Below are 22093 nucleotides of genomic sequence, written 5' to 3' on the forward strand. Positions count from 1 at the left end.
AGAACAGTCTCACTCATCTATGGGTTTTAAGAAAAATTAAAGACATTATTGTAATAATTCCCAGAGACAATAGAGATGAGGGCCACAAGGACCAGCTCACAATATGAAGCTCACCACAAAGTGTGGTGAGTGCAGTTAGGGAAATAAATATACTAACAACTATCATGACAATGTTAATGAGAGAAGTAGAATGCCTGTCTCGAATATAGGTGGTAGGAGGGGAATGAGCCGGGGGGGGGGGGGGGACATTGGTGGTGGGAATGTTGCACTGGTGAAGGGGGGTATTCTGTTTATGACTGAAATCCAACTTGCAATCATGTTGCAATCATGGTGCTCAAATAAAGATTTTATATAAAAAATAAGAAAGCTATTGCTTTATTTTTGGTTAATTTTTGGGGGCCACACCCAGTGATGCTCAGAGGTTATTCAGAAATTGCTCCTGGCTTGGGATGCCAGGGGATAGAACCGTGGTCTGTCCTAGGTCAGTAGTGTGCAAGGTAAATGCCCTACCACAGTATCACTGCTCTGGCCCTGAGCTATTGCTTTTTATCTAAACCAATTTGTCTGTCTCAGGTAGATTTGTCTTTTGTGGTTCATGATTTGATAAGATAGACAAAATAATTAATCTTTTTGTAATGTAAACCACTCCCTGTGACATTTGTCTAATATTGTGGGTATGATGAATCAGTCCACAGGCCTGGCTGTGTGGCACTTGAGGCCTGGTCATAGTAAGGGCACTTTGGGCCACGATTAATGAAAACACTTGGAGATTCTGAGCTATAATATTCTTGGCTCCTGAATCATTTTTTAAAATGAAGTTAGATACTAATTGTCCAGTATGGCTTCACCATTAATATAGACTTATAGTCAAAAAACAATGAAAAAGGCAGTGAAGCAGAAATACACTGAAGCAGAGAATGAATAGATTAAAGAATAGAGGGAAAGATTTGAGTCTAGAAAGTAGATTGGGATGAATTGTATATCACTTTTCAAGGACTTTGGTTTTAGCTTAAGTATTTTACACAGAAAGTAAAGGGTTTGAATGGAGAAGGGGATTTGTATTAAATATTTTGAGTTTATACTAATTTCCATGTAGATAATTCTTATTGGAAGACAAATATAAAAACAGATGGTTTATCTCCAAGTACTCCCTTTGGAAGAGGGAAGTAGTAGTGAGGTTGAACACTGTTGCTCTCAGACTGCATTTTGATAATATAGGAGTCTTTGATTGTATGGATATGAGGAAAAATGAATAATCAAAACAACTCTGGAGGTTTGCAGAGTTACCAATTTTTTGTGACTTATGATGCCTTTTCCTGAAATGACAATGACTCAAGGAGAAGGAACTTTTTTTGGTGCAGGGGAATTGGTTCCCATTTTAGAAGGGTAAAGTTTGAGATTGTTGAGGATGCAAATGGTGTGTTCTAAGGACTTATCTATCTCTGGATAAAAGTAAAAATAGTCTATGGTAGTTGAGGAGGTAAAAGGAGAGAACGTGGAGAAATATTGGGAGAGTGAGGGAGCTTCTAGAGGTTATTACATTGAGAAAGCTCTTTATGGTGCTCAAATGCTGAAGCTTGCTTACGTAGGTAGGTCAGTCAGAACTGAAGGAAATAAAAAACAAGTGTTAGATTTGAGAAAAGGGAGTCTTGTAATGACCCTGATAAAGTAATTGTCCTAGAGTGGTGAGGGAGAAAGCCACAATGGAAAATGTTGAGAAGGGAATCTATTTTTTATGGTATAGAAGGCAAAGCAGTTAGGAGAACAATAGGCATATGATATATTTAGCATTTTAATAATTATTTTGTTAGGGAAGGAGTAGTGAGGTGTATAGAGCCATAACAAATGGGAAAGGATCAAAAAATGGGAGGAGAATTTATAAAATACAGGATAAATCAGTTTGTTTTATAGATAGTACTTACCTCTTAACAGATTTTTTTGGGTAATTGTTTATATAAAAACATTTAGATTTATATCTCTCTATATAGTGTTTGGTTCTCATTCTTTAATTTGAACATATTTAATCTTAACAAAGAGTTGAAACAATAATACAGAGGCCAATAATGTAGCCAACTTCTAAGCTTGCTGAGAAAGATTTGCTTTCTTTTTTTTTTTTTTTTTGAAGTATAAATAAAGTTTTATTTAAGTCGCCACCCTGCGTGCAGTTTTCATCATCCTTCACTCTGGGATGCCTAGAGAGAGCAGAGCAGGTTTTCAGGCAGGGGTGGAGATGTGGGGAGGGCAGCATGTAGCCCCGCAGAACAAACAGTTGCTCCCTGAGCAGCTGCCGCGTCCTGAGGTCTGTTACTCTTTGGTCACAGCGAAGATTTGCTTTCTTTCTCTTTCCCTCATACTCTTTATGTACATATATGTACACACTATTGTTTATGTATGTTAAACTGTTAAATTTTTGATAAGAGTTTTAAAATGCCATGACATTTGTTTTTGTTTGTTTTTGCATACACCCTGAAGTTCTTAGGAGTTATTCCTGGATCTGCTTTAAGGAATCACTCCTGGTGTTCTTAGGGTACTATATGGTATCAACCTCAGTAGACCAACCTGGTTGCCTGTATGCAAGTCAAGCACCCTACTATTTCTGAAGCCCAAAATGCTATGAATTTTTTTCCATGACATTTAATACTAAATCTTCAGCATGCTTCTTCTAGGAATTTGAACATTCTTCTGCAAAATGTAAATCACTATTATGCTTAGGAAAGGGATTTTATAACATTTTTGCTGCTTCAGCCAAATTAGTTTATTTCTTCAAAATATGTTGTAATCTAAATGGCTTTTGCTTAAAGAATCTGGGTAGAGATCATTATGGAAGGAACTAGGGAAAATGTTAAATAACAGGGAGGTGTAACAAAGGGCCAAATAAAGTAGCCTTAGATACATATATAGACATAGATTTTTTATATCTAGGTATGAGTCCACCTACAATATATATATATATATATATATATATATATATATATATATATATATACACACAGGTGCCTAGAACAAAAATTGTGAATATTTTTCCATGTTTATTTAGGTTCCATGACTAACATCACTATTAGTTGATAGTTTTAGGCACAGTGTTCCAAATCCATCCAGTGTTGGCATCCCTCTACCAATGTCCCATGCTCCTTAGTTTTGAATTATTGACTTAATATTTGAGAATAAAAGCATAGGAAACTTCAAGTTTTCTCAGTAAGGAAATCACATTTATTTTTTTGTATCTAACGCAATTCTTTGCTGTTTGTTTCACTGAGTAAGAAAGGTTGGAATAATTGAGAAGCAATATATTGCTAAATAATAATTGTAAGAAAACACAGACATATAAAACCAATTATTGACCCAAAATAGTTTTTTTTAATCTACCCTCCCCAAAATATCATGAAAGGAAGAACATTCAGAGGCTCTAATTAGAAAGTATAAAATATCAGGATAATTATAATTTTGAGTTTAAAAAAGAAGTTGTTATGGGCTGGTGAGGTGGTGCTAGAGGTAAGGTGTCTGCCTTACAAGTCCAAGGAAGGACCGCGGTTCGATCCCCCCGGCGTCCCATATGTCCCCCCAAGCCAGGGGTAATTTCTGAGCGCTTGGCCAGGAGTAACCCCTGAGCATCAAACGGGTGTGCCCCCCCAAAAAAAGAAGCTGTTATAAAATACTTTGATTCTTTTCATTTTTCCATGTATTTATAGAAATGGTAAAATTGTTTAGTGTCCAGAAATGAGTGTTAAGAAGTGGCTTTGTTGCTGGAAGTATGTCTCAGATATACTATATGTATTCTATTATTATTATTATTAATTATTATTATTATTATTATTATACTTTTATAGTGTCCAGTATAAAGATCTAAAGAACTACCTCTTCATTCAGCAGGGCACCAAAATTATACTCAGTTGTGCTAAGGATCAAGTCCTGAACTTCACACATGCCTCTCTCCACAGAAGAGTGACATCTCTTCCTTCTCTCAATTGAGGATCATCTCCTTAGTCCACATGTTTTTTAAAGCTCTGTTTAAACTGTGCATCAGGGACTGTGCACACAGCTCACAGGATGCTTCTATAATATACAGGGCAGTGACATTAAAACTTCTGTTGGTTCCCATTTTTTCTCATGGCCATGTTCTTGTTTAGAGATAGGCTGCAGAAAATCCTTCCATATTTAGACAAATTCTTATTTTCTTTTTATTTTCAATTCTTTTGATGACTAAATGACAACTCAAAAACTGAAGAACAAATTTTGTACCATTCAGGACAATTTTCTGGAAAAGATGGTTTTGTTAACCAACAATAAATACAGCATCTAGTACATCTACATTTATTCAGCTATCCTAAGTGGCAGGGAAAACAGATAATGGCGTGCAGTAACTCTCGAACGTGGCGTTCTGTATAGAGGAGGCAGAACAGAGTGAAAAAAGATCCTAATAATTGTCATGCCCTCAACCTTCTAGCATTGATTGAACTTGTCACAGTGCATCATTTTATCAAAGTTTGAGTTAAGGTGAATTATTTTTTCTGTCCTTTATTTATCTCTCATTGCTCTCCTGTAAGAAAGTGAAATTATTGGAGCTAAGTGGATTTGGGAAATGACTAATCTACTCTTACTAATTTTTTTCTGATTATATTTAAATTTTTAGGGGTAAATGAAAAGTAAGAAAAAGAGTGTCATCATGCTAATAATTTTTTTTTTCATTTTTATTAAACACTTTTTTTTGGTTTTTGGGCCACATCCGGTGACGCTCAGGGGTTACTCCTGGCTATGCGCTCAGAAGTCGCTCCTGGCTTGGGGGACCATATGGGACGCCGGGGGGATAGAACCGCAGTCCGTCCTAGGCTAGCGCTGACAAGGCAGACACTTTACCTCTAGTTCCATCGTGCTGGACCCTATTGAACACTTTTAATGTTCAAATATCTGAATTTCCATGCAACCCACACCCAATTAGTTTTCATTTCCAAAAATACCAAGCAGAGTTTTAGCAAAAAAACATTTAGTGGCTTTTGTAAGTAGTTTATTAGTTTTAGGGGAAATTGTTCCTAGGGAATTCTTGCAGTTCAGTAACTGATGGCCATTTATGTTTTTATAAATGAATAAATGTATGTAAATTCATTAAAAACCATTGGAGAGGCATGACACAGAGTTTTAAAATTTTAAAGACATATGTGGGCATGATGACTATTGGATCTTTTTTTTTAAACTATAGCTAAATAATTGAATCAAACAGAAAATGCTAATCAACATTTTTATGTGCTGGGATACATGAGTACATTTAAAAAAGTTTTGTGGAGTAGTGTTTTATGAGCATATTTTATGTTAACCTCTTTATCTCTACTTTATAAAATGAGATATTAATGAGGCATTTTTTTTTATAAAAAGGGGGGGCATTTTTGGGCCGGAGCGATAGTGTAGTGATAGGTCATTTGCCTTGCACACGGCTGACCCAGGATGGACTTTGGTTTGATTTCTGGCGTCCCATATGGTTCCCTGAGCCAGGAGTGATTTCTGATCACATAGCCAGAAGTAACTAACCCCTGTGTGGCCCAAAACCAAAACAAAACAAAAAAAAAAAAAAAGAAAGAAGGGGGCATTTTGATTACCTTATATTTTCCCACAATAAACCATGTTTAGTACATTTATTTGAAATACACTTTTTATTGCATAGTTAGTAATCTACTCTGTTCAAAAGTTATATATTTTCAAAAATTTAATAGATAATTACAGATTAAACTAATATTCAAAATTTTATACAGATGCATAAATAAGATCATTGCTTTAGTTATATTTCACATTATTATTAGAAACATAAAAGAGGTTCTATTTGAATTCGTAAGATGTCACTTTTTGAACTTTAGATTGTCTTTAAAAATATTTTTATCATAGTATTAGTATTGTTTTATGCCTGCACTTTGCTGTATCATGCCTACCACATTTATCTTAAGATCCCCAAACCTCTGCTCTTAGCATCTAGTTTTTTAAATTATTCTATTTTAGGCCATGTGGTTAAAATAATATTGATATTATGATACTGCTGTACAAAGTTACTGAACTCCAGAACAAGTGAAGCGCCCAGAAGCATTATAGTCTTTATGGAAATTTTTTTGTTTCTTTAGATATTTGAACTTGATATTTAGATATTACAAATTGATATTTAATGTTGAGTGAATTGTTTTTCTTTTCTAGGTGACTGTTCAAAAAAGTAGGTTGTCTGAAAGTCAGGAAAAAGCAGCGAACCTGAAGAAAGACTTGGCAGAGATGCAGGAATGGATGAGCCAGGCTGAAGAGGAATACCTGGAGAGGGATTTTGAGTACAAGTCTCCAGAAGAGCTTCAGAATGCTGTGGAGGAAATGAAGGTGAGTCTGGGCCAGTTGCCTTAGACTTGGTATTGTCCTTTTCTTGAGAGTCTCAATAGGTTACCTTGGCCCATGAGCTTAGTTTAAGACAATGCTGAAGAGAATCTCTTCCATTAGAACCTTGGGGAATCAGAGAAAATGCAGAAATCCAGCAACTTTAGTTTTACCCATAATATGGTTCAACCATCACACCTCTGACATTTCCAAAATTTACGAAGACTTGTTTTTATAAAAAAGAAGAACAGCGTCTCAGTTCAGTTGGGTTTATTTTGTCTTCCAGTGAATCATGGCACATACATACGCACCAGAATTTTGTGTGAACAGTAAGTCAAATACCTGATGGGTTCATGTAAGCTGCCGGGGATTGAACCTAGGTTGGCCTTATGCAAAACAAGATACTGTACAAAAATATCTCTTCATCAGACTTTCTCTTTATTTTTATTCTTCTAAACATTTTTAAGATTTAAATGACTTAATCAATTCATCCTGACTAAGGAAGTCTAAACCCAAGCACCAATAAAGAAAACTAAAAGGGAAAATAAAATTTTGTTTTTGGTTTATTTTCTTGAATGCTGAGATTTTTTTTCTCTTAAACACAGACTCAGGAAAAGCTGTTTCAGGATCAAAACTCCTCAGTACCACATTGCCATTTATGGAATGCTTTTTAATTATTATCAGGTATACCTGTGTGTTAGAGAAAAGTAAGCTAATATATTAAAAGAGTACCTCTCCCACTGTGCACCTCAATTTTGTGACTATTTCAGTCTGATATGCTCAGACCTCTAGTGGTCATTTTAAATTAATTCACTTAAATTTTTATCATGAACCCAGACTTAAAAAAAAAGAACTTTATTTTCCGAGGACAACTTTGAATAGCTGAGACAGTGTTGTACATAAAATCTGTGTGAGGCTGAGTACAGTAGGGTATACAATGAATGCTGTTCTGTAGTTTGCAGTGTTATTTCTAAAGCACTCTTAAGGTGATTACGCAATGTTTCCAGCTAGATTGTTGAAACTATGTAGGTGTTTTTATTTAGTGTGTATATATAGATACATAAAATCTTTATGTGTATGTATATAGATATAAATAAAGAAACTGGTTAATAAGAAAGGGAGACTATCATCAAATGTATTTTCTCTTGGGACAGAGGGCAAAAGAGGATGTATTGCAAAAAGAGGTGAGAGTGAAGATTCTCAAGGACAACATCAAGTTATTAGCTGCAAAAGTGCCCCCTGGTGGCCAGGAGTTAACATCTGAACTGAACGTCGTGCTGGAGAATTACCAACTCCTTTGTAACAGAATTCGAGGGAAGTGCCACACTCTGGAGGTATGTTATTTCAGTGGTGTGTTTCTGAAATCCAAATGCTCCGTGTACTGGCCATTTCCACATCTTGGAAGAAACTTCATTTCTTCCCCAAATAGTAGGAGTGCCAAGAAAAATTGGTTCTTATAAGATTTATTCAAAAAAAAAAAGAAAGAAAGAAAGTAGATGAAGAACTGTTCCAAGTTAGTTGAAGGTTCTTGTGAAAATCATTTAATAGTCTCTTTTTTGAAAATATGTCAAATTGTGGGTTTAGATCACTGATTATTTATAGCCCTGTTTCAGTTCTGAAATTGTAATATGACTGTGAGAACATCGCTTTTCTTTCATTTGTCCTAGCTGTGGGCAGGTAGCCAAATTAAGATATATATTTATATATAAGATATATAAATATATAAATAAATATAAATATATATGATATTTAAATTAAGATATATATTTAGAACCCTGTTTAAAATGATTTGAAAAGAAAGAACGTGGATATACGTCTGTGTTTTTCCCTACTATCCTCCCTCGGTCTCAGCTGGGTTTAAAACATGGATGGCATGAAGAGTCAAACCATAACATTAATGGCTGGCTTTTTGTTTTATATTAGTGTACTTTATATTTGGGGGGATATTGGGGCCACACCCAGTGTTCAGGATTTACTCCTGACTTTGTGCTTAGAGATCACTTCTGAAAGTATTAGGGGAACAATAGTTGGTGTTGGGCATCAAACCTGGATCAGCCACCTACAAAGCAAGTACTTTAGCTTCTTTATTATGTCTCTGGCTCTAATGTGATTTTTTTCATTACAGACTTCTTTTTTTATTTATCATATAACTGATGTAAAAAAGGGCATCAAAATTTACTAGTTTCCAAAAATTACCTTTTTGCTTTTCATTAGATTGGGGATTGATTTGGGCGTGCTGACACTGCCCTGCTCCCAAGTAAGCAGAAGTTACTTACCTTCAACTTGTACCTCTTCTTTCCATTCTATCTGCATATGGCTGCTTACTTCACAGCTTCTTTGCAGCCTAGCAGCTGCTTTTTGCCAGGGAGAGAGCAAAGCTGCCTGCCTGCTAAAAGGCTATGTCTGCAGTGTGGCACAGCATTATCTCTTTAGCAGTCCTGTGATTTAGGCAAGTTACAAAGCCTGTTCATATTCTGGAGGAGGAGAAATCGATCTCACCACTTATTGGCAGTCGCATTACTTTTTGTCCATTGTAAACCACCATCATTCACTCTCTAGTCCCGAATTAGCGAAGTTCCTCACTTATGGAAAATGGCATTTGCTCTCTCGGGGACTTCCTGAGTTCCAACCTGAATAATATTAACCTTGGAATCCAGGATTCTGTTATCTGCATGTGAAATTGTTCCCCCCTGAAGGATTTCTTCAGGAGCAGGTATTGATTGTGGTATCTCTTGATCTGGTGCCTTGGGCACTAATAAGTTATCTAAATCCTGTAAACCCAACATATGATCGTGAGACAGATACATAGAAAGCTTCAGAGGACATTGGCATTCAGTGCAGTTGGAGCAGGAGGTCAGTGATATCCTGTTATGCTACATCTACAATTTAATAATAGTCATTTTGAAATTCAGGGATGTTGTGTGTTTAGGGGCCTTTTCTGCTTCTTGTATGTAAGCTTTTTTCCCATCAGGCATAGGGTTCTGCTTCAAGTTGAGTCAATTTGCTAGTCTATTTTCTGCCTGTACAATTTGGGAGCACTGAGTCTGCTTTCTTTTTTTGTTTTAGCAAAAGTTAACCATTTATAGCATCCAGGTCATGCTTGCTTTATGCTCACATTTGTGTGACCTGTAAACTAAAAATGTTTTATTTATTTTCTTAAAGTCTGATAAAAAAACAAAATAGACATACACATATAAAACATATACAAAAACAGGTGTATCTCCAAACATTGCACCAAAAATATTTAATTTTATTAAAAAACTTCACAGACATCTGGCTTGGTAAACAGACTTCACAGAACACTGGCCAAAATTTCTCCTCTCAACTCATCAGATCTGAAAGAGAACCAATTTGACGGACACCTTCTTTTTTATTATTGTTAGTTGTGTTGTTGTTGTTGTTTGGGGCCACACCTGACAGTGCTCAGGGCTTACTTCTGACTTTGCACTCAGGAATCACTCCTGGCAGTAATGGGAGACTATCTGGGATTCTGGTGCTTAAACTTGGGTAGACCTTATATAAGGCAAACATCTTACCCATTGAACTATTGCTCTGGTCCCAGGGTTCCTTTTTTAGGGGGACAGTGAAGAACTGTTCCTGCCACAATTCTGCTTCTAGAAAGTAGATTATAAATATGTACCTCTTCCACCAAAATTTCTCATGGGAATGAAGAATAAATGGCTGCAACTGATAGTCTTTTACCTTGAATGAAATGTGGTCCTCTCACCTCCAGACTTATAATATGAGTTGGCAAAATGACACAAAGAGCAAAGATGTCAGTTAGGTGGAAATTTTGATCAACTATATAATTGCTAAAAGGTGCTGCAATTGGGGATCTTTTTAACCTGTTGTTTTTAAAAAAGACTGCTAATGAGGTCCCCAAACAAACAAAATTAGAAAATATAATAAAGAATATATAATATATTATATATAAATATCAGTGTAATAAAGAATAAAGAAACAATCCTTTTTTTTTTGCTTAAATATTGGTCTAGAGAAGCATAAAAATGGTTCTCATCCAAACGATCCTTGGTTGTTATACAGAGAATGCCAGAAGATGACCCAAAGCAAACGCCAATTTTACTTGTAACTTTCTGGCAATACTGCTTCATGGAGGTGACAGGACAGGGTCCTGTTATTTACTTTTAATTCTCCAAAGAACTAGGTAACTTCATAAAAACTCATATATTCCATCTCTGATGCAATAGGAAAACAGAATACATAGTAAAGCATCTAAGAACAATGGCAAGGTTCAATAAAAATCAATTTCCACTAAAAAAAAAGAGAAATGATTCTCTTGTTTTCTTTACTCATTATAGAGTATTACTTTTGACACTTAAATATTCCATTGGAAATTATTTTATTTTTGGGGGGGGCACACCAGTTGATGCTTAGGGGTTACTTTTGCTATGTACTCAGAAATCGCTCCTGGCTTGGGGGGGGGTCATATGGGACATTGGGGGATCAAACAATGGTCCATCCTAGACTATTGCTTGCAAAGCAGATGCCTTACTTCTTGCACCACAGCTCTGGCCCCCGAAATAATTTTTTTGTTTTTGTTTTTGTTTTGGGGTCACACCCGGCAGTGCTCAGGGGTTACTCCTGGCTCTATGCTTAGAAATCGCTCATGGCAGGCTCAGGGGACCATATGGGATGCTGGAATCCTTCTGCATGCAAGGCAAATGCCTTGCCTCCATGCCCCTGGAAATCATTTTTTTTTTTTTTTTGGAAATCATTTTAATGTGAAAAATTGAGGCCTTTCATTTGTCATTCTCTCAGCCCCCACCCATTGATCTAAGAGGAATTATTCAAGAATCCAGTTTGATTTTACTTTTTTTGTACTTTCTCAATTTTTATTGGGGCATCACAATATACAATACTATTTTTTTAAATAATTTTTATTTTGACCACAGTGGATTACAAATCTTTCACAGTAATATTTTAGGTACATAGTGACATTGAATCAGGAGCATTCCCACCACCCCTGTTCCCAGCATGCATCCCATATCCCCCTCCTTTGTCCTTTAGACTGCTAGTATAAGTGGTCCCCTCTGTGTCTAGCTTGTGTAGATTAGGTACCGATTCTGTTGTCATTGGCTTTGGATTTGGTGTTTAAGTCTGATCATTTTTATTTCTACTCAATGTTCATATGACTGTTTGATCTTGGTACCCTCCATTATTTCTCCCTCAATTTGTGAGGCAAAACAAGATGGTTCAATTTATGTGGTTCTGTTAGAAGGAAAGGAAAAAAGGGGGGGGGGCAAAAATAAAACAAGCACAACAATGGGAGGAGTTTGCTCAGAGGCTATAAATACCAATTTAAGAGAAGAAAGGGAAAAAGGAAGAAAAACATAACAACAATACCAAAAAAAGTCAAACAAACCCCCCCCCCCGAAAAGCACCACAGCAATAAGCACCACAGCAATAAAGACAATAATTAAACAATAATTCTGGTCCTGAGATCAAAACAAAACAAAACAAAGCACACACACAAACAGACACACACACACACACACAACAAGCAACAACAACTTTTTGAAATTTGAGCTCTATCAGTTTGGATATTCCCACTCACTGATACTCAAATCTGAATCAATACAGTATTGATTGAGGTGGATGCATGGCAGTAGAGATATGACGCCTGAGATGGCTTATCTAATAATTTTACTTTTCTTCTTGGTCTCTACTAGGAGGTTTGGTCTTGTTGGATCGAACTACTTCACTATTTGGATCTTGAGACCACCTGGCTAGACACTCTGGAAGAGCGAATGAAGAACACAGACACGCTCCCTGAGAAGACAGAGGCTGTGGGCGAAGCTCTGGAGGTGGGATTTTGTGCCGTCAGGGGCATTTCTTTTTATTTCTGGGAGGCCACAGAACATTAAAACGAGGCATGTGATTCCTCACACCACCCAGCACTTTTGCGACTTCAGTAGTTTTCAGTGTAGCTTGAGTTTCACTCCAGTGCTCAAAGTATTTATACAATCATGCATATTTAGGTTATGGGTGACCCACTAAGGCAGCTTCATGAGGCATGAGCTGTTGATAATTAGTCTCTTTTAGACATCATAAAGGACTCTTATGATTTTCCAGCAAGTTTTTAACCAGTCCCTGGATGAAACCCTGCTTTATATTATTAGGACAATTGCTCTCTTGTTTCTTCATAAAGTTATTTTTGCTCCTTAGACAAGGCAGCGGCTGTGTGGATAATGACTCCTGCACTGCTATTGTCAGCTGTGAACAGTGGGAGCACTGGTTGGAAGGAGAGTGTTAGGAGCATGGGGTTTTATCTTAGGAACTTGTTGTCAGGCCTCATTTAGAGTTCCCTAGTTCCCTGTGACCAAGAATATATTTGAATTCTCAGTACTCTCAGGTTCCCAGTACAGATATGTAACACTTGTTTGAAGTACAGATAATAATACTTGGTTCAAAATGGATTAACATGAGAGGAAAGATGCACTGTGAAAAATAGAAGAAGGACCAGAGCAATAGTACAGTGAGTTGGTACTTGGCTTGCACATAGCCAACCTGGGTTCTGTTCCTGGCATCCTGTATGATTCTTTGAGCCTTCCAGAAGTATTCCTTGAGCCCAGAGTTGGAGTAAGTTCTGAACACAAATGGGTGTGATCCAGAAAACAAAAAAATAAACAACAACAACAACAAAATAGGAGTAGAAGGAAGATATGCTTTAAAAACTGTAGGATAACAATGTGGCAATTGGTCAATAAGGGTTTTCTTTGCTTAGTTTTGTTTTCTTCTTGGATGTTCATGATTTACTTCTTAGTCTAAACTCAGGGATCACACATGGTGATGTTGGGGATCATATGGGGTGCCAGAGATTAAAATCTGATTATCATTATGCCAGGCAAATGTCTTCCTTACTGTACTATCTCTCTGGCCCCTAGATCAGGGCTTCTTAAACTTACTCCACTCATGACTCTCTTTTCTTCTGACAAATGCAACTTGAGCTAGTGCCTCTACAAACACTGTGGGTTCATTGCACTCTTGGATATTTCATGTTAAGAAATCATTAACTGTTGTTCCATTTTTCATGAAACATGCATTTCCGTAACTTGTTTGGGTTGCAACTCTCAATTTTTCAAAGCTTGGTAGTTGATGACTTGGTACTTACATCCCAGGACCTAGAAGCACTTGAGGAGAAAAGATGATCTTTCTTAAACAAAATAGAAAAAAGTTTAAGGAAAACTGAGATAAATACCTTAAAAATCTTTAAAAGCACTTTCTTATTATTTACTAAATATATATTTAATATATAAATAAATATATCTGAATTTTTATGGTTCCATGTTGGAAGGTGATAAGTTATAGTTACTTAGGTCAAAGATTGCACTCAAAGATGTTCGACCTCAGTTGAAATCTTGGTTTTGCTTCTGTCTGTGTGTCTGTTGCTAATTACTTAACCTTTCTGATGTTTAGTTTTATATTCATTAAATGAAAATAATATTTAATCCATAAGTTTAATGAAATTTTTGTATATATAAAGTCTATAAAATAAACTTAACACTAGTCTATAAAATAGACTTACCTAGTGTTCTTAGTATGCTATAGAAAGTCTTTAGTAGTTTGAGACAATTTTGCTTGTATGGTATTCATTTTTACTTTGTATAAATTCACAAACATTTCTCTTTGTAACTAATAAATATTGAAATAATTTCTATGGAGCGACATTAACATTTTCTTTTTCTTTTCTTTTCTTTTTTTTTTTTTTTTTTTAGTTTTTGGGTCACACCCGACAGTGCTCAGGGGTTACTCCTGGCTGTCTGTTCAGAAATAGCTCCTGGCAGGCACGGGGGACCATATGGGACACCGGGGTTTGAACCACCCATCTTAGGTTCTGGATCAGCTTCTTGCAAGACAAACACCGCTGTGCTATCTCTCTGGGCCCAACATTAACATTTTCATTATTCATGCCTAGTTTTCAATTTTATGTATTTATAACATCATGATGGATTTTATTAGAGGTCATTGTTTACTTTTTCTGATCTTAAATTTTAAATGACTTGTAGAAAATTAAAATTACTATTAAAAATCCTTTCAGAGGGGCTGGAGCAATGGCACAAGTGGTAAGGCATCTGCCTTGCATGGGCTAGTCTAGGATAGACCACAGTTCTATCCCTCGGTGTCCCATATGGTCCCTCAAGCCAGGAGCAATTTCTGAGCAAATAGCCAGGAGTAATCTCTGAGCATCACTGGTCTGGCTGAAAAAACCAAAGAAAATAATTTCTTTCAGAATCTTTGATATTTTTCATCAGTAAATGCATAATTTTTCTCTTCTTCTTCCAGTCTCTTGAATCTGTATTAAGACATCCAGCAGATAATCGAACTCAGATTCGAGAACTTGGCCAGACTCTGATTGATGGAGGTATCCTCGATGATATAATCAGTGAGAAGCTGGAGACTTTCAACAGTCGATATGAAGAACTGAGTCGTCTGGTAAGAACTGGGACATGCTGCCAGATTGTTGATTGGGTATTATTGGAGCTAAGGAAAAGTTCACACCATTAATAAGGGTGAGGAGGTATTGAGGTAAGTAGGTGAGAAAGAATAGACCTAACAATTATAAGACATTCCAACCAATTTATTTTTTTAAATCTATCTTTCCTTAAATTTAGACTGAATTTACATTTCCCTGTAAATATTCTAATCTCTTATGCTCTATGGAGTTGTTCTGCATTTTCATTTTTCAGTACACTGATTCTGTCCTGGAGTGCTTTTACCCTGTTGGAGAGGCTTTCCATTGAGGTTTTCAATTCAACTACTGTGTTTTTCAGATCTATTATTCCTGTTTGGAGTTTTCTGATTTCTGTCTTTGTGTTCTGTTCAGCTAGAGTTATGTTTTCTTTGATTTCCATGAATATCCTCCATATTTCTCTTTTAAACTCTTTATCTGAGAGATTACTCAGATGGTTAGTATTTTTTGTGTCATCAGAGCTATCATCATCATTCTCTATGCATAGTGTTTGCCTGTGAGGTTTCCCCATTGTCATGCTTATAGTGTGATTTTTTTTCTGCATGTTATGGTGGGGTTCATTAGTTAGAAAGAGTGTGCGGCTCTGTTCTGCTTCACTTTGCTTCATGGCTGTGTTCTTCTGGGGCCTCTCGGAGACAGTTTTTGCTGGGCCTTTCCTGGCCCTCTCAGGAGACTTTCAGGAGACTAGATAAGAGAAACATGCAAAGCTGATAGGTCCCTTTAGTCTCTTCCAGTCATCAATCTCATAGCACCTCCCACCTGCCTTCACAAAAAAGTCACCTCTGCCTGGCACCTCACTCACTCAGTCTTTCTTGGCCTTTCAGCCTGAGCGGCTCCAGTAGACAGTTTTTGCTGGGCCCTTTCTGACCCTTTCAGGAGAGCTTTAGGAGACAAGAGAAGAGAGCACCCTAGTAAATATTAAGATAAAATATTAAGATAAATAATAAGATAAATATTTATTATAAGTATAATACATAAATAATAAACAATAAATAAATATTTATTGTTATTTATTATGATAATTATAATAATAACTATTCAGCTATAAGAAGTACAATCATGTCTGTAATCAAGTTGCTTAAATAAAGATATCAAAATAAAAAAAGAAAAAAGAGGGCCGGGTGGTGGCGCTAAAGGTAAGGTGCCTGCGCTAGCCTTGGACGGACCGCGGTTCGATCCCCCGGTGTCCCATATGGTCCCCCAAGCCAGGAGCAACTTCTGAGCACATAGCCAGGAGTAACCCCTGAGCGTTACCGGGTGTGGCCCAAAAACCAAAAAAAAAAAAAAAAAAAAAAAAAAAGAAAAAAGAACATGTTATTTGCCACTACATGGATGCAGCTAGAGGGTATCCCATTGAAGGAAGCCAGTGAAAAGTAGAGGGTTTGATATAAAATGACCTCTTTCATATATGGGCTATAAAGACACATTGAGGGAGATACTAATGACCAGAATCAAAAGAACTCGAGTTTTGGTCTACAGAACTGAGCTTAGGAAAGGATGGGTCTCTGGGACATTGGTGGAGGGAAATGGACTCTGAAAAAAAAATATTGATAAAAAAGGGGCAGGTGCAACAGCACAGCTGTGGGACATTTGCTTTTCATGCAGCCAATCCAGGACAAATCTTGATTCGATCCCCAGCATCCCATATGGTTCCCGAGCCAGGAGCAATTTCTGAGTGCGTAGCCAGAAGTAACCCTGAGTGTCACAGGGTGTGGCCCAAAAAAGAAAAAAGAAGAAAGGACTCTTTAGTGGTGATTGTGGTGTTGACAGTTTCATTTCCCATGAAACTGTCATTGAAAGTATTATAAATCATAGTGCCCCAGTGAACTGGGGATGATGTAATTAATGTGTGACTTGCTATTTAATGCCATAATAAATATACTAGTACTTAAAACAAGGGTAAATATTTTCATCAGAGCAAATAAGCCACAGCATCTTTATTAAAAAGTTTTTCCTCCTTCTCCCCATTATCTTCTCCTAATCTCTTATTTCTGATACATTAGTTCTGTTATCAATGTATTAGTGTCCACTGGTTTTTTTTTTTTTTCATTTTGTTTGTTAATTGTATATCCTTATGTTGCTCACAAGGTAAAAATTGTTCATTTTTTGCTTCTTTCTCCAGAAGTACTTTACAATACATAGCTCTATTGAGTTTCTTCTGTATTGATGTAAATGGCAAAACTTCATTGGATTTTTTAAAACATAGCAGAATGGTATTGTACTGTATCAGTATATCACATCATTTTTCCTTTTATTGGATAACACAATCGTTTCTGTCCAATCTACTGATTGTATATATTTAAATATTGCTACAATAAACATTGAGGTAGCTTATTACTTTTTGTGTTAATGTTTTTAAATATCCAAAAGTTAAATTGCTGATCATATAATATTTCATCTTTATGTAGGAAATCTTAGCATCTTTTATGTTTTATCATTGAAAATGGGGAAAGTAAAAATGAGTCATTCACTGCAATATACATAAGATACTGGTAAGATCTTTTCGCTACTATTGCCAGTTATTATCATTTATAATACTGGACAAATTTTTGAATTGGTGCATTTATAATTTATTCCTTTCCCTGAGGAAACAGCATAAAGGATTTCTGATATCCAGGTAATTATACTTGTTCACAGTGAGTAATATCAGTATTCCCCCCTGCGTAGGCAGAGAGCAAGCAGATTTCTTTGGAAAAGCATCTACAAGTTCTACGGGAAACAGACCACATGCTTCAAGCCTTGCAGGAGAGTTTAGGGGAATTAGACAAGCAGCTCACAACTTACTTGACTGATCGAATAGATGCCTTCCAGGTTCCCCAAGAAGCACAGGTAATGCCATGGGCTTGAGGCTGTTTCACTGTAAAAAGAACATAAGTCATGGGCTCTTTCTGCCATAATAACAGAGTAAGGGAATGGTTGATGTACCTTACTTTATTGGTGGCTTTTATATTTGGGTTTTTTTTTTTTTTTTTTGGTTTTTTTTTGGGGGGGCCACACCCGGCGGTGCTCAGGGGTTACTCCTGGCTATCTATTCAGAAATAGCTCCTGGCAGGCACCGGGGACCATATGGGACACCGGGATTCGAACCAACCACCTTTGGTCCTGGATCGGCTGCTTGCAAGGCAAACACCGCTGTGCTATCTCTCCGGGCCCTATATTTGGGTTTTCTGAGTACAATAGATAACCCATATAATTTGTGTTTTGTGGTGACAAAATAAACCTTATTTTATGCTGTGTGTGTGTGTGTGTGTGTGTGTGTGTGTTTGAAACACACTTGGATATTGTTTCAGTACCACAGCTGGCTTAATGCTCAGTAGCATGTGGTGCTTAGGGGACCAAACAATACTGGAACCAGACTTGGATCACTCACACATGTACATGTTGGTCTATATGTATGCATATGTTCATGTTCTTAATGATGTACATACCTGAGACATGTTATCATGTATTATTGTTTCTATACATGGTTTACAAAATGAAATCAGGGCTAAACCAGAAAAATGCATTCTTTTCATTTTCTCATATTTTTCAAGAAAATCCAAGCAGAGATCTCAGCCCATGAGCTGACTCTAGAGGAGTTGAGGAGAAATAGCCGTTCCCAGCCTCTGGCCTCCCCTGATGGCAGGACTTCGAGAGGAGGAGGACAGATAGATGTGCTACAGGTAAGGAGGGGGAACAGTGCCAACAGAGAGTTGGGCATAAAAATAAAAAGAGAAAAAGCTGATGCCTTGCTCTTTTAGTGATATAGATAGTGAGTGGGAATGATGGGTTATAATTTTATTGTAGTTCATGGAAGAAGAAACATAAAGCTGGAAATATTGAATTATATATTTTGAAGTAGTTTGTTGGTTCCATTCTGGCTTTGTGCTCAGAAATCACTCCTACCAATGCTCAGGAGACCCTACATGGTATTGAATCAAAGTCATCTGCATGCAAATCAAGTGTCTTAACTGTTGTATTGTCTCTTTGGCCCCTTGAATATGATTTTGTAGGTGAATTGGGTGGAGAAAGAGAAAAAGAGAGAGTGAAAGACAGAGATAGAGGGAGAGACATAGGAGACAAGAGAAAGAGACAGAGAGACAGATAGAGATATTAACTGACTTAGAGATTATCTTCATGATGATTTACCATAAACAGAACTGATATGGCTGACACAAGGGCAGGCTGAATCCACAAAGGCAGTACCACTTAATCTGTGAGTGAAATTGGCCTATACTTTGAACTCATGTTGAAGGGTGCTTGGAGGGTTCTAGAAACCTCATTTGTATTTTTAAAAAGTTGAAAAGATTAAAGGATTTTTTTCTCCCTCCGGTGATCAGGCTAGCCTTTGTGACCAGGTAGAGGAATAAGTGAGCATGCTGTTAGGAATTTCTTACTGTTTTTATTATTGCAACAGAGAAAGCTTCGAGAAGTGTCCACCAAGTTCCAGCTCTTCCAGAAACCTGCTAACTTTGAACAGCGCATGCTTGACTGCAAGCGTGTGTTAGATGGTGTGAAAGCAGAACTTCCTGTTTTGGATGTGAAGGATGTGGACCCTGATGTCATACAGACTCACCTGGACAAGTGTATGGTGAGTTCATTGGGTAATTCATTTATCTAGTGGCTCTTTTAAAAGCAAACATAAAGCCACCTAGCATTTTATTCATGGTTAATTTATGATTATGAGTCCAAGTGTGCTAAAAAACAGGATAAATGTTGAATAAATCAACTAATGAATGGGAAGTCGTATTCTTTGCTTCAAGGGAGTTAGAAGAGATTGGAGATGTAGGACTTAGAAGATAGTACACTCAGTCATTATGATGTAATAAGAAATGAGAACTGGCATAAACATATGGATTTAACTTGAAAGAAATAAGCAGTTTGATTAAGATGGAAATCTTAATCATAGCTTGAGGTCAGAACACTTACTCAGAATGTGTCTAATAAGCCAATTTTTCAAGAATAAATTTAAGTTAGCTCAAAAACCACTTAAGTTATCTTAAGTTATCCCTAAGCATGAATCTTAGGAAGATTACTGTGCAAAAAATATTCTCATGAAAAGTGAAATTAAATTAAATATAACATTTTTTTTGGATGTTTGGGCCATACCTGGATGTATTTGAGCTTTCTCCTGGATCTGCATTTACACAGCATTCCTCTTGGTATCTTGTGATCCATACGTGATGCCTGGAATTGAACCCCAGTTAACAAGTGCCCTATCCAATCTATTCTTTCCTTGACCTGACAGTTAAGATTAAATCTGTAGTTTTTTAGCCTGTAAAATAGAAAGGTAATCTTAGATTAGTGTCAAGACTATTATGACATAAAATCAAATCATTTGCTAGGAAATAAGTTTAATTTGTATCTTAAACCCAAGTTGTAATTAAAGAAATTATTAAGGTTTCTTTACTATTTTAGTCTTGAACTTTGTAATTCAATTGAATAAAGATATAAAATGATGTAAGTAAATGTACATACTTTATTTTTTTTGGTTTTGGGCCACACCCAGTAACGCTCAGGGGTTACTCCTGGCTATGCAGCCAGAAGTTGCTCCTGGCTTGGGGAACCATATGGGACGCCGGGGGATCGAACCGCGGTCCGTCCAAGGCTAGCACAGGCAAGGCAGGCACCTTACCTCTAGTGCCACCGCCTGGCCCCAAAATGTACATACTTTTACAATTAGTTTTTTCCCAAAGGAATTTTGAAAAAAACCTAAGAGCATCCAGATTATGTAAGACAGAAATGTGGGGGACTGTACAGATAATAAGGGTTTAAAGGCACATGTCTTGAATATTGTCAACCCAGTTTGAGTCCTGGCATCCTTGAGGCAGGTGCTAGGTGTCACTGTAGCAACCCTGAGCACTTGCGCAGTCTAGAAACACTACCTCAAACCCTTTTTACTATAAAAACAATCTGTTTGACCATGTGTGAAGGAACATGTGGGAGGGACCTGGAATCCTTAAGTACTAATTTGGATTTTCAAATACTATCAAATTATGCCCTCTGGTGGGACCCCTCAAAATAAGACAATTCAGAAGTTTGGGAGGATTCCATTTCAAAACTCAAGTCTCCATATGTCTCATTCATCCTGAAGGTAATCTGAGTGCTTGAAAGCTGCAATGGACAAATAAATAAATAGGATAAATTTGTATGTGGATATATATCAGTGATATATGTAATTATTTCCTGGAATAAAGAAGCTGGTAAATCAAGCACAGTACTAGACTTCACGTAACTTAGTTTAGTGATCTATCATTATGTGACTAGCTTCAAAGTAATGAGGGTGAGGACAGCTTTTAATTTTGTTTATACAATTTCAATTTTTTACTATGCATAAAAGATTATGAATAGCCATTTATATGCATCTTGACATATTTAATTTGTCTGTCTAGATTTATTTTATTATGCAGGTAATTCAAATAATGCATGTTCATTGTGGTATACATAAAAGAATTATAAGGAGAAAAGAACTAAAATATTTTAAATTCTAATATAAAATAGCCAACAGCCACTACTTTATTCTAGCACTAAAATTTGAGGTATTTTTTGCCACTCCCTCATTTATTTTTTATTTTTTATTTTTTTTTTTTTGGTTTTTCGGCCATACCCGTTTGATGCTCAGGGGTTACTCCTGGCTAAGCGCTCAGAAATTGCCCCTGGCTTGGGGGGACCATATGGGACGCTGGGGGATCAAACCGCGGTCCTGATCCTTGGCTAGCGCTTGCAAAGCAGACACCTTACCTCTAGCGCCACCTCACCGGCCCCTCATTTATTATTTTTAAAATGTATTTTAAAGTGATAGGACTTCAAATTTGAGTCCTAATATTTTCTGCCTTTATGTAACAAAAATCTCATCTTATCAAATACTTTCATATAACTTGTAAAGAGGAGCTGGAGCAGTAGCTCAGTGGTAGGGTGTTTGTTTGTCTTGCATGCAGGTGGCCTAGGACAGACCTTGGTTCAATCCCCTGGTGTCCCATATGGTACCCTAAGCCAGGAGTGATTTCTGAGTGCATAGCCAGGAGTAACCCCTGAGAGTCACTGAGTGTGGGCCAAAAATCAAAAAACCAAAACAAACAAACAAACAAAAAAAACTTATAAAGAAATGTATCTCAGTTTTTATAAACTGCAATTTTACAAGTGCAAATTTTGCAGATTGCAAATTTTGAATTTTACAAGTACAATTTGTATTAGTTAATTTTCATATCTGAATATCATGTTATTACAACCTTGGACTTATTTAGCTCATACTTTAACCCAGATCCAAGAAAAATAAAGACTTTGAAT

General features: G+C 36.7%; 1 protein-coding gene across 1 annotated transcript in view; it reads left to right on the plus strand.

The window, feature by feature from the left end:
- The window catches only part of UTRN (utrophin), a 576171-nt gene that overhangs the window by 209740 nt on the left and 344338 nt on the right, over positions 1-22093 (plus strand). The window contains 7 exon segments of the mRNA XM_049789386.1: positions 6172-6342; positions 7491-7670; positions 12027-12161; positions 14641-14790; positions 17495-17656; positions 18361-18489; positions 19224-19397. Of these exon segments, the coding sequence (XP_049645343.1) occupies positions 6172-6342; positions 7491-7670; positions 12027-12161; positions 14641-14790; positions 17495-17656; positions 18361-18489; positions 19224-19397 (1101 nt within the window).

This window comes from Suncus etruscus, chromosome 15 (genome assembly GCF_024139225.1).
Source record: "Suncus etruscus isolate mSunEtr1 chromosome 15, mSunEtr1.pri.cur, whole genome shotgun sequence".
Classification (NCBI taxonomy): domain Eukaryota; kingdom Metazoa; phylum Chordata; class Mammalia; order Eulipotyphla; family Soricidae; genus Suncus; species Suncus etruscus.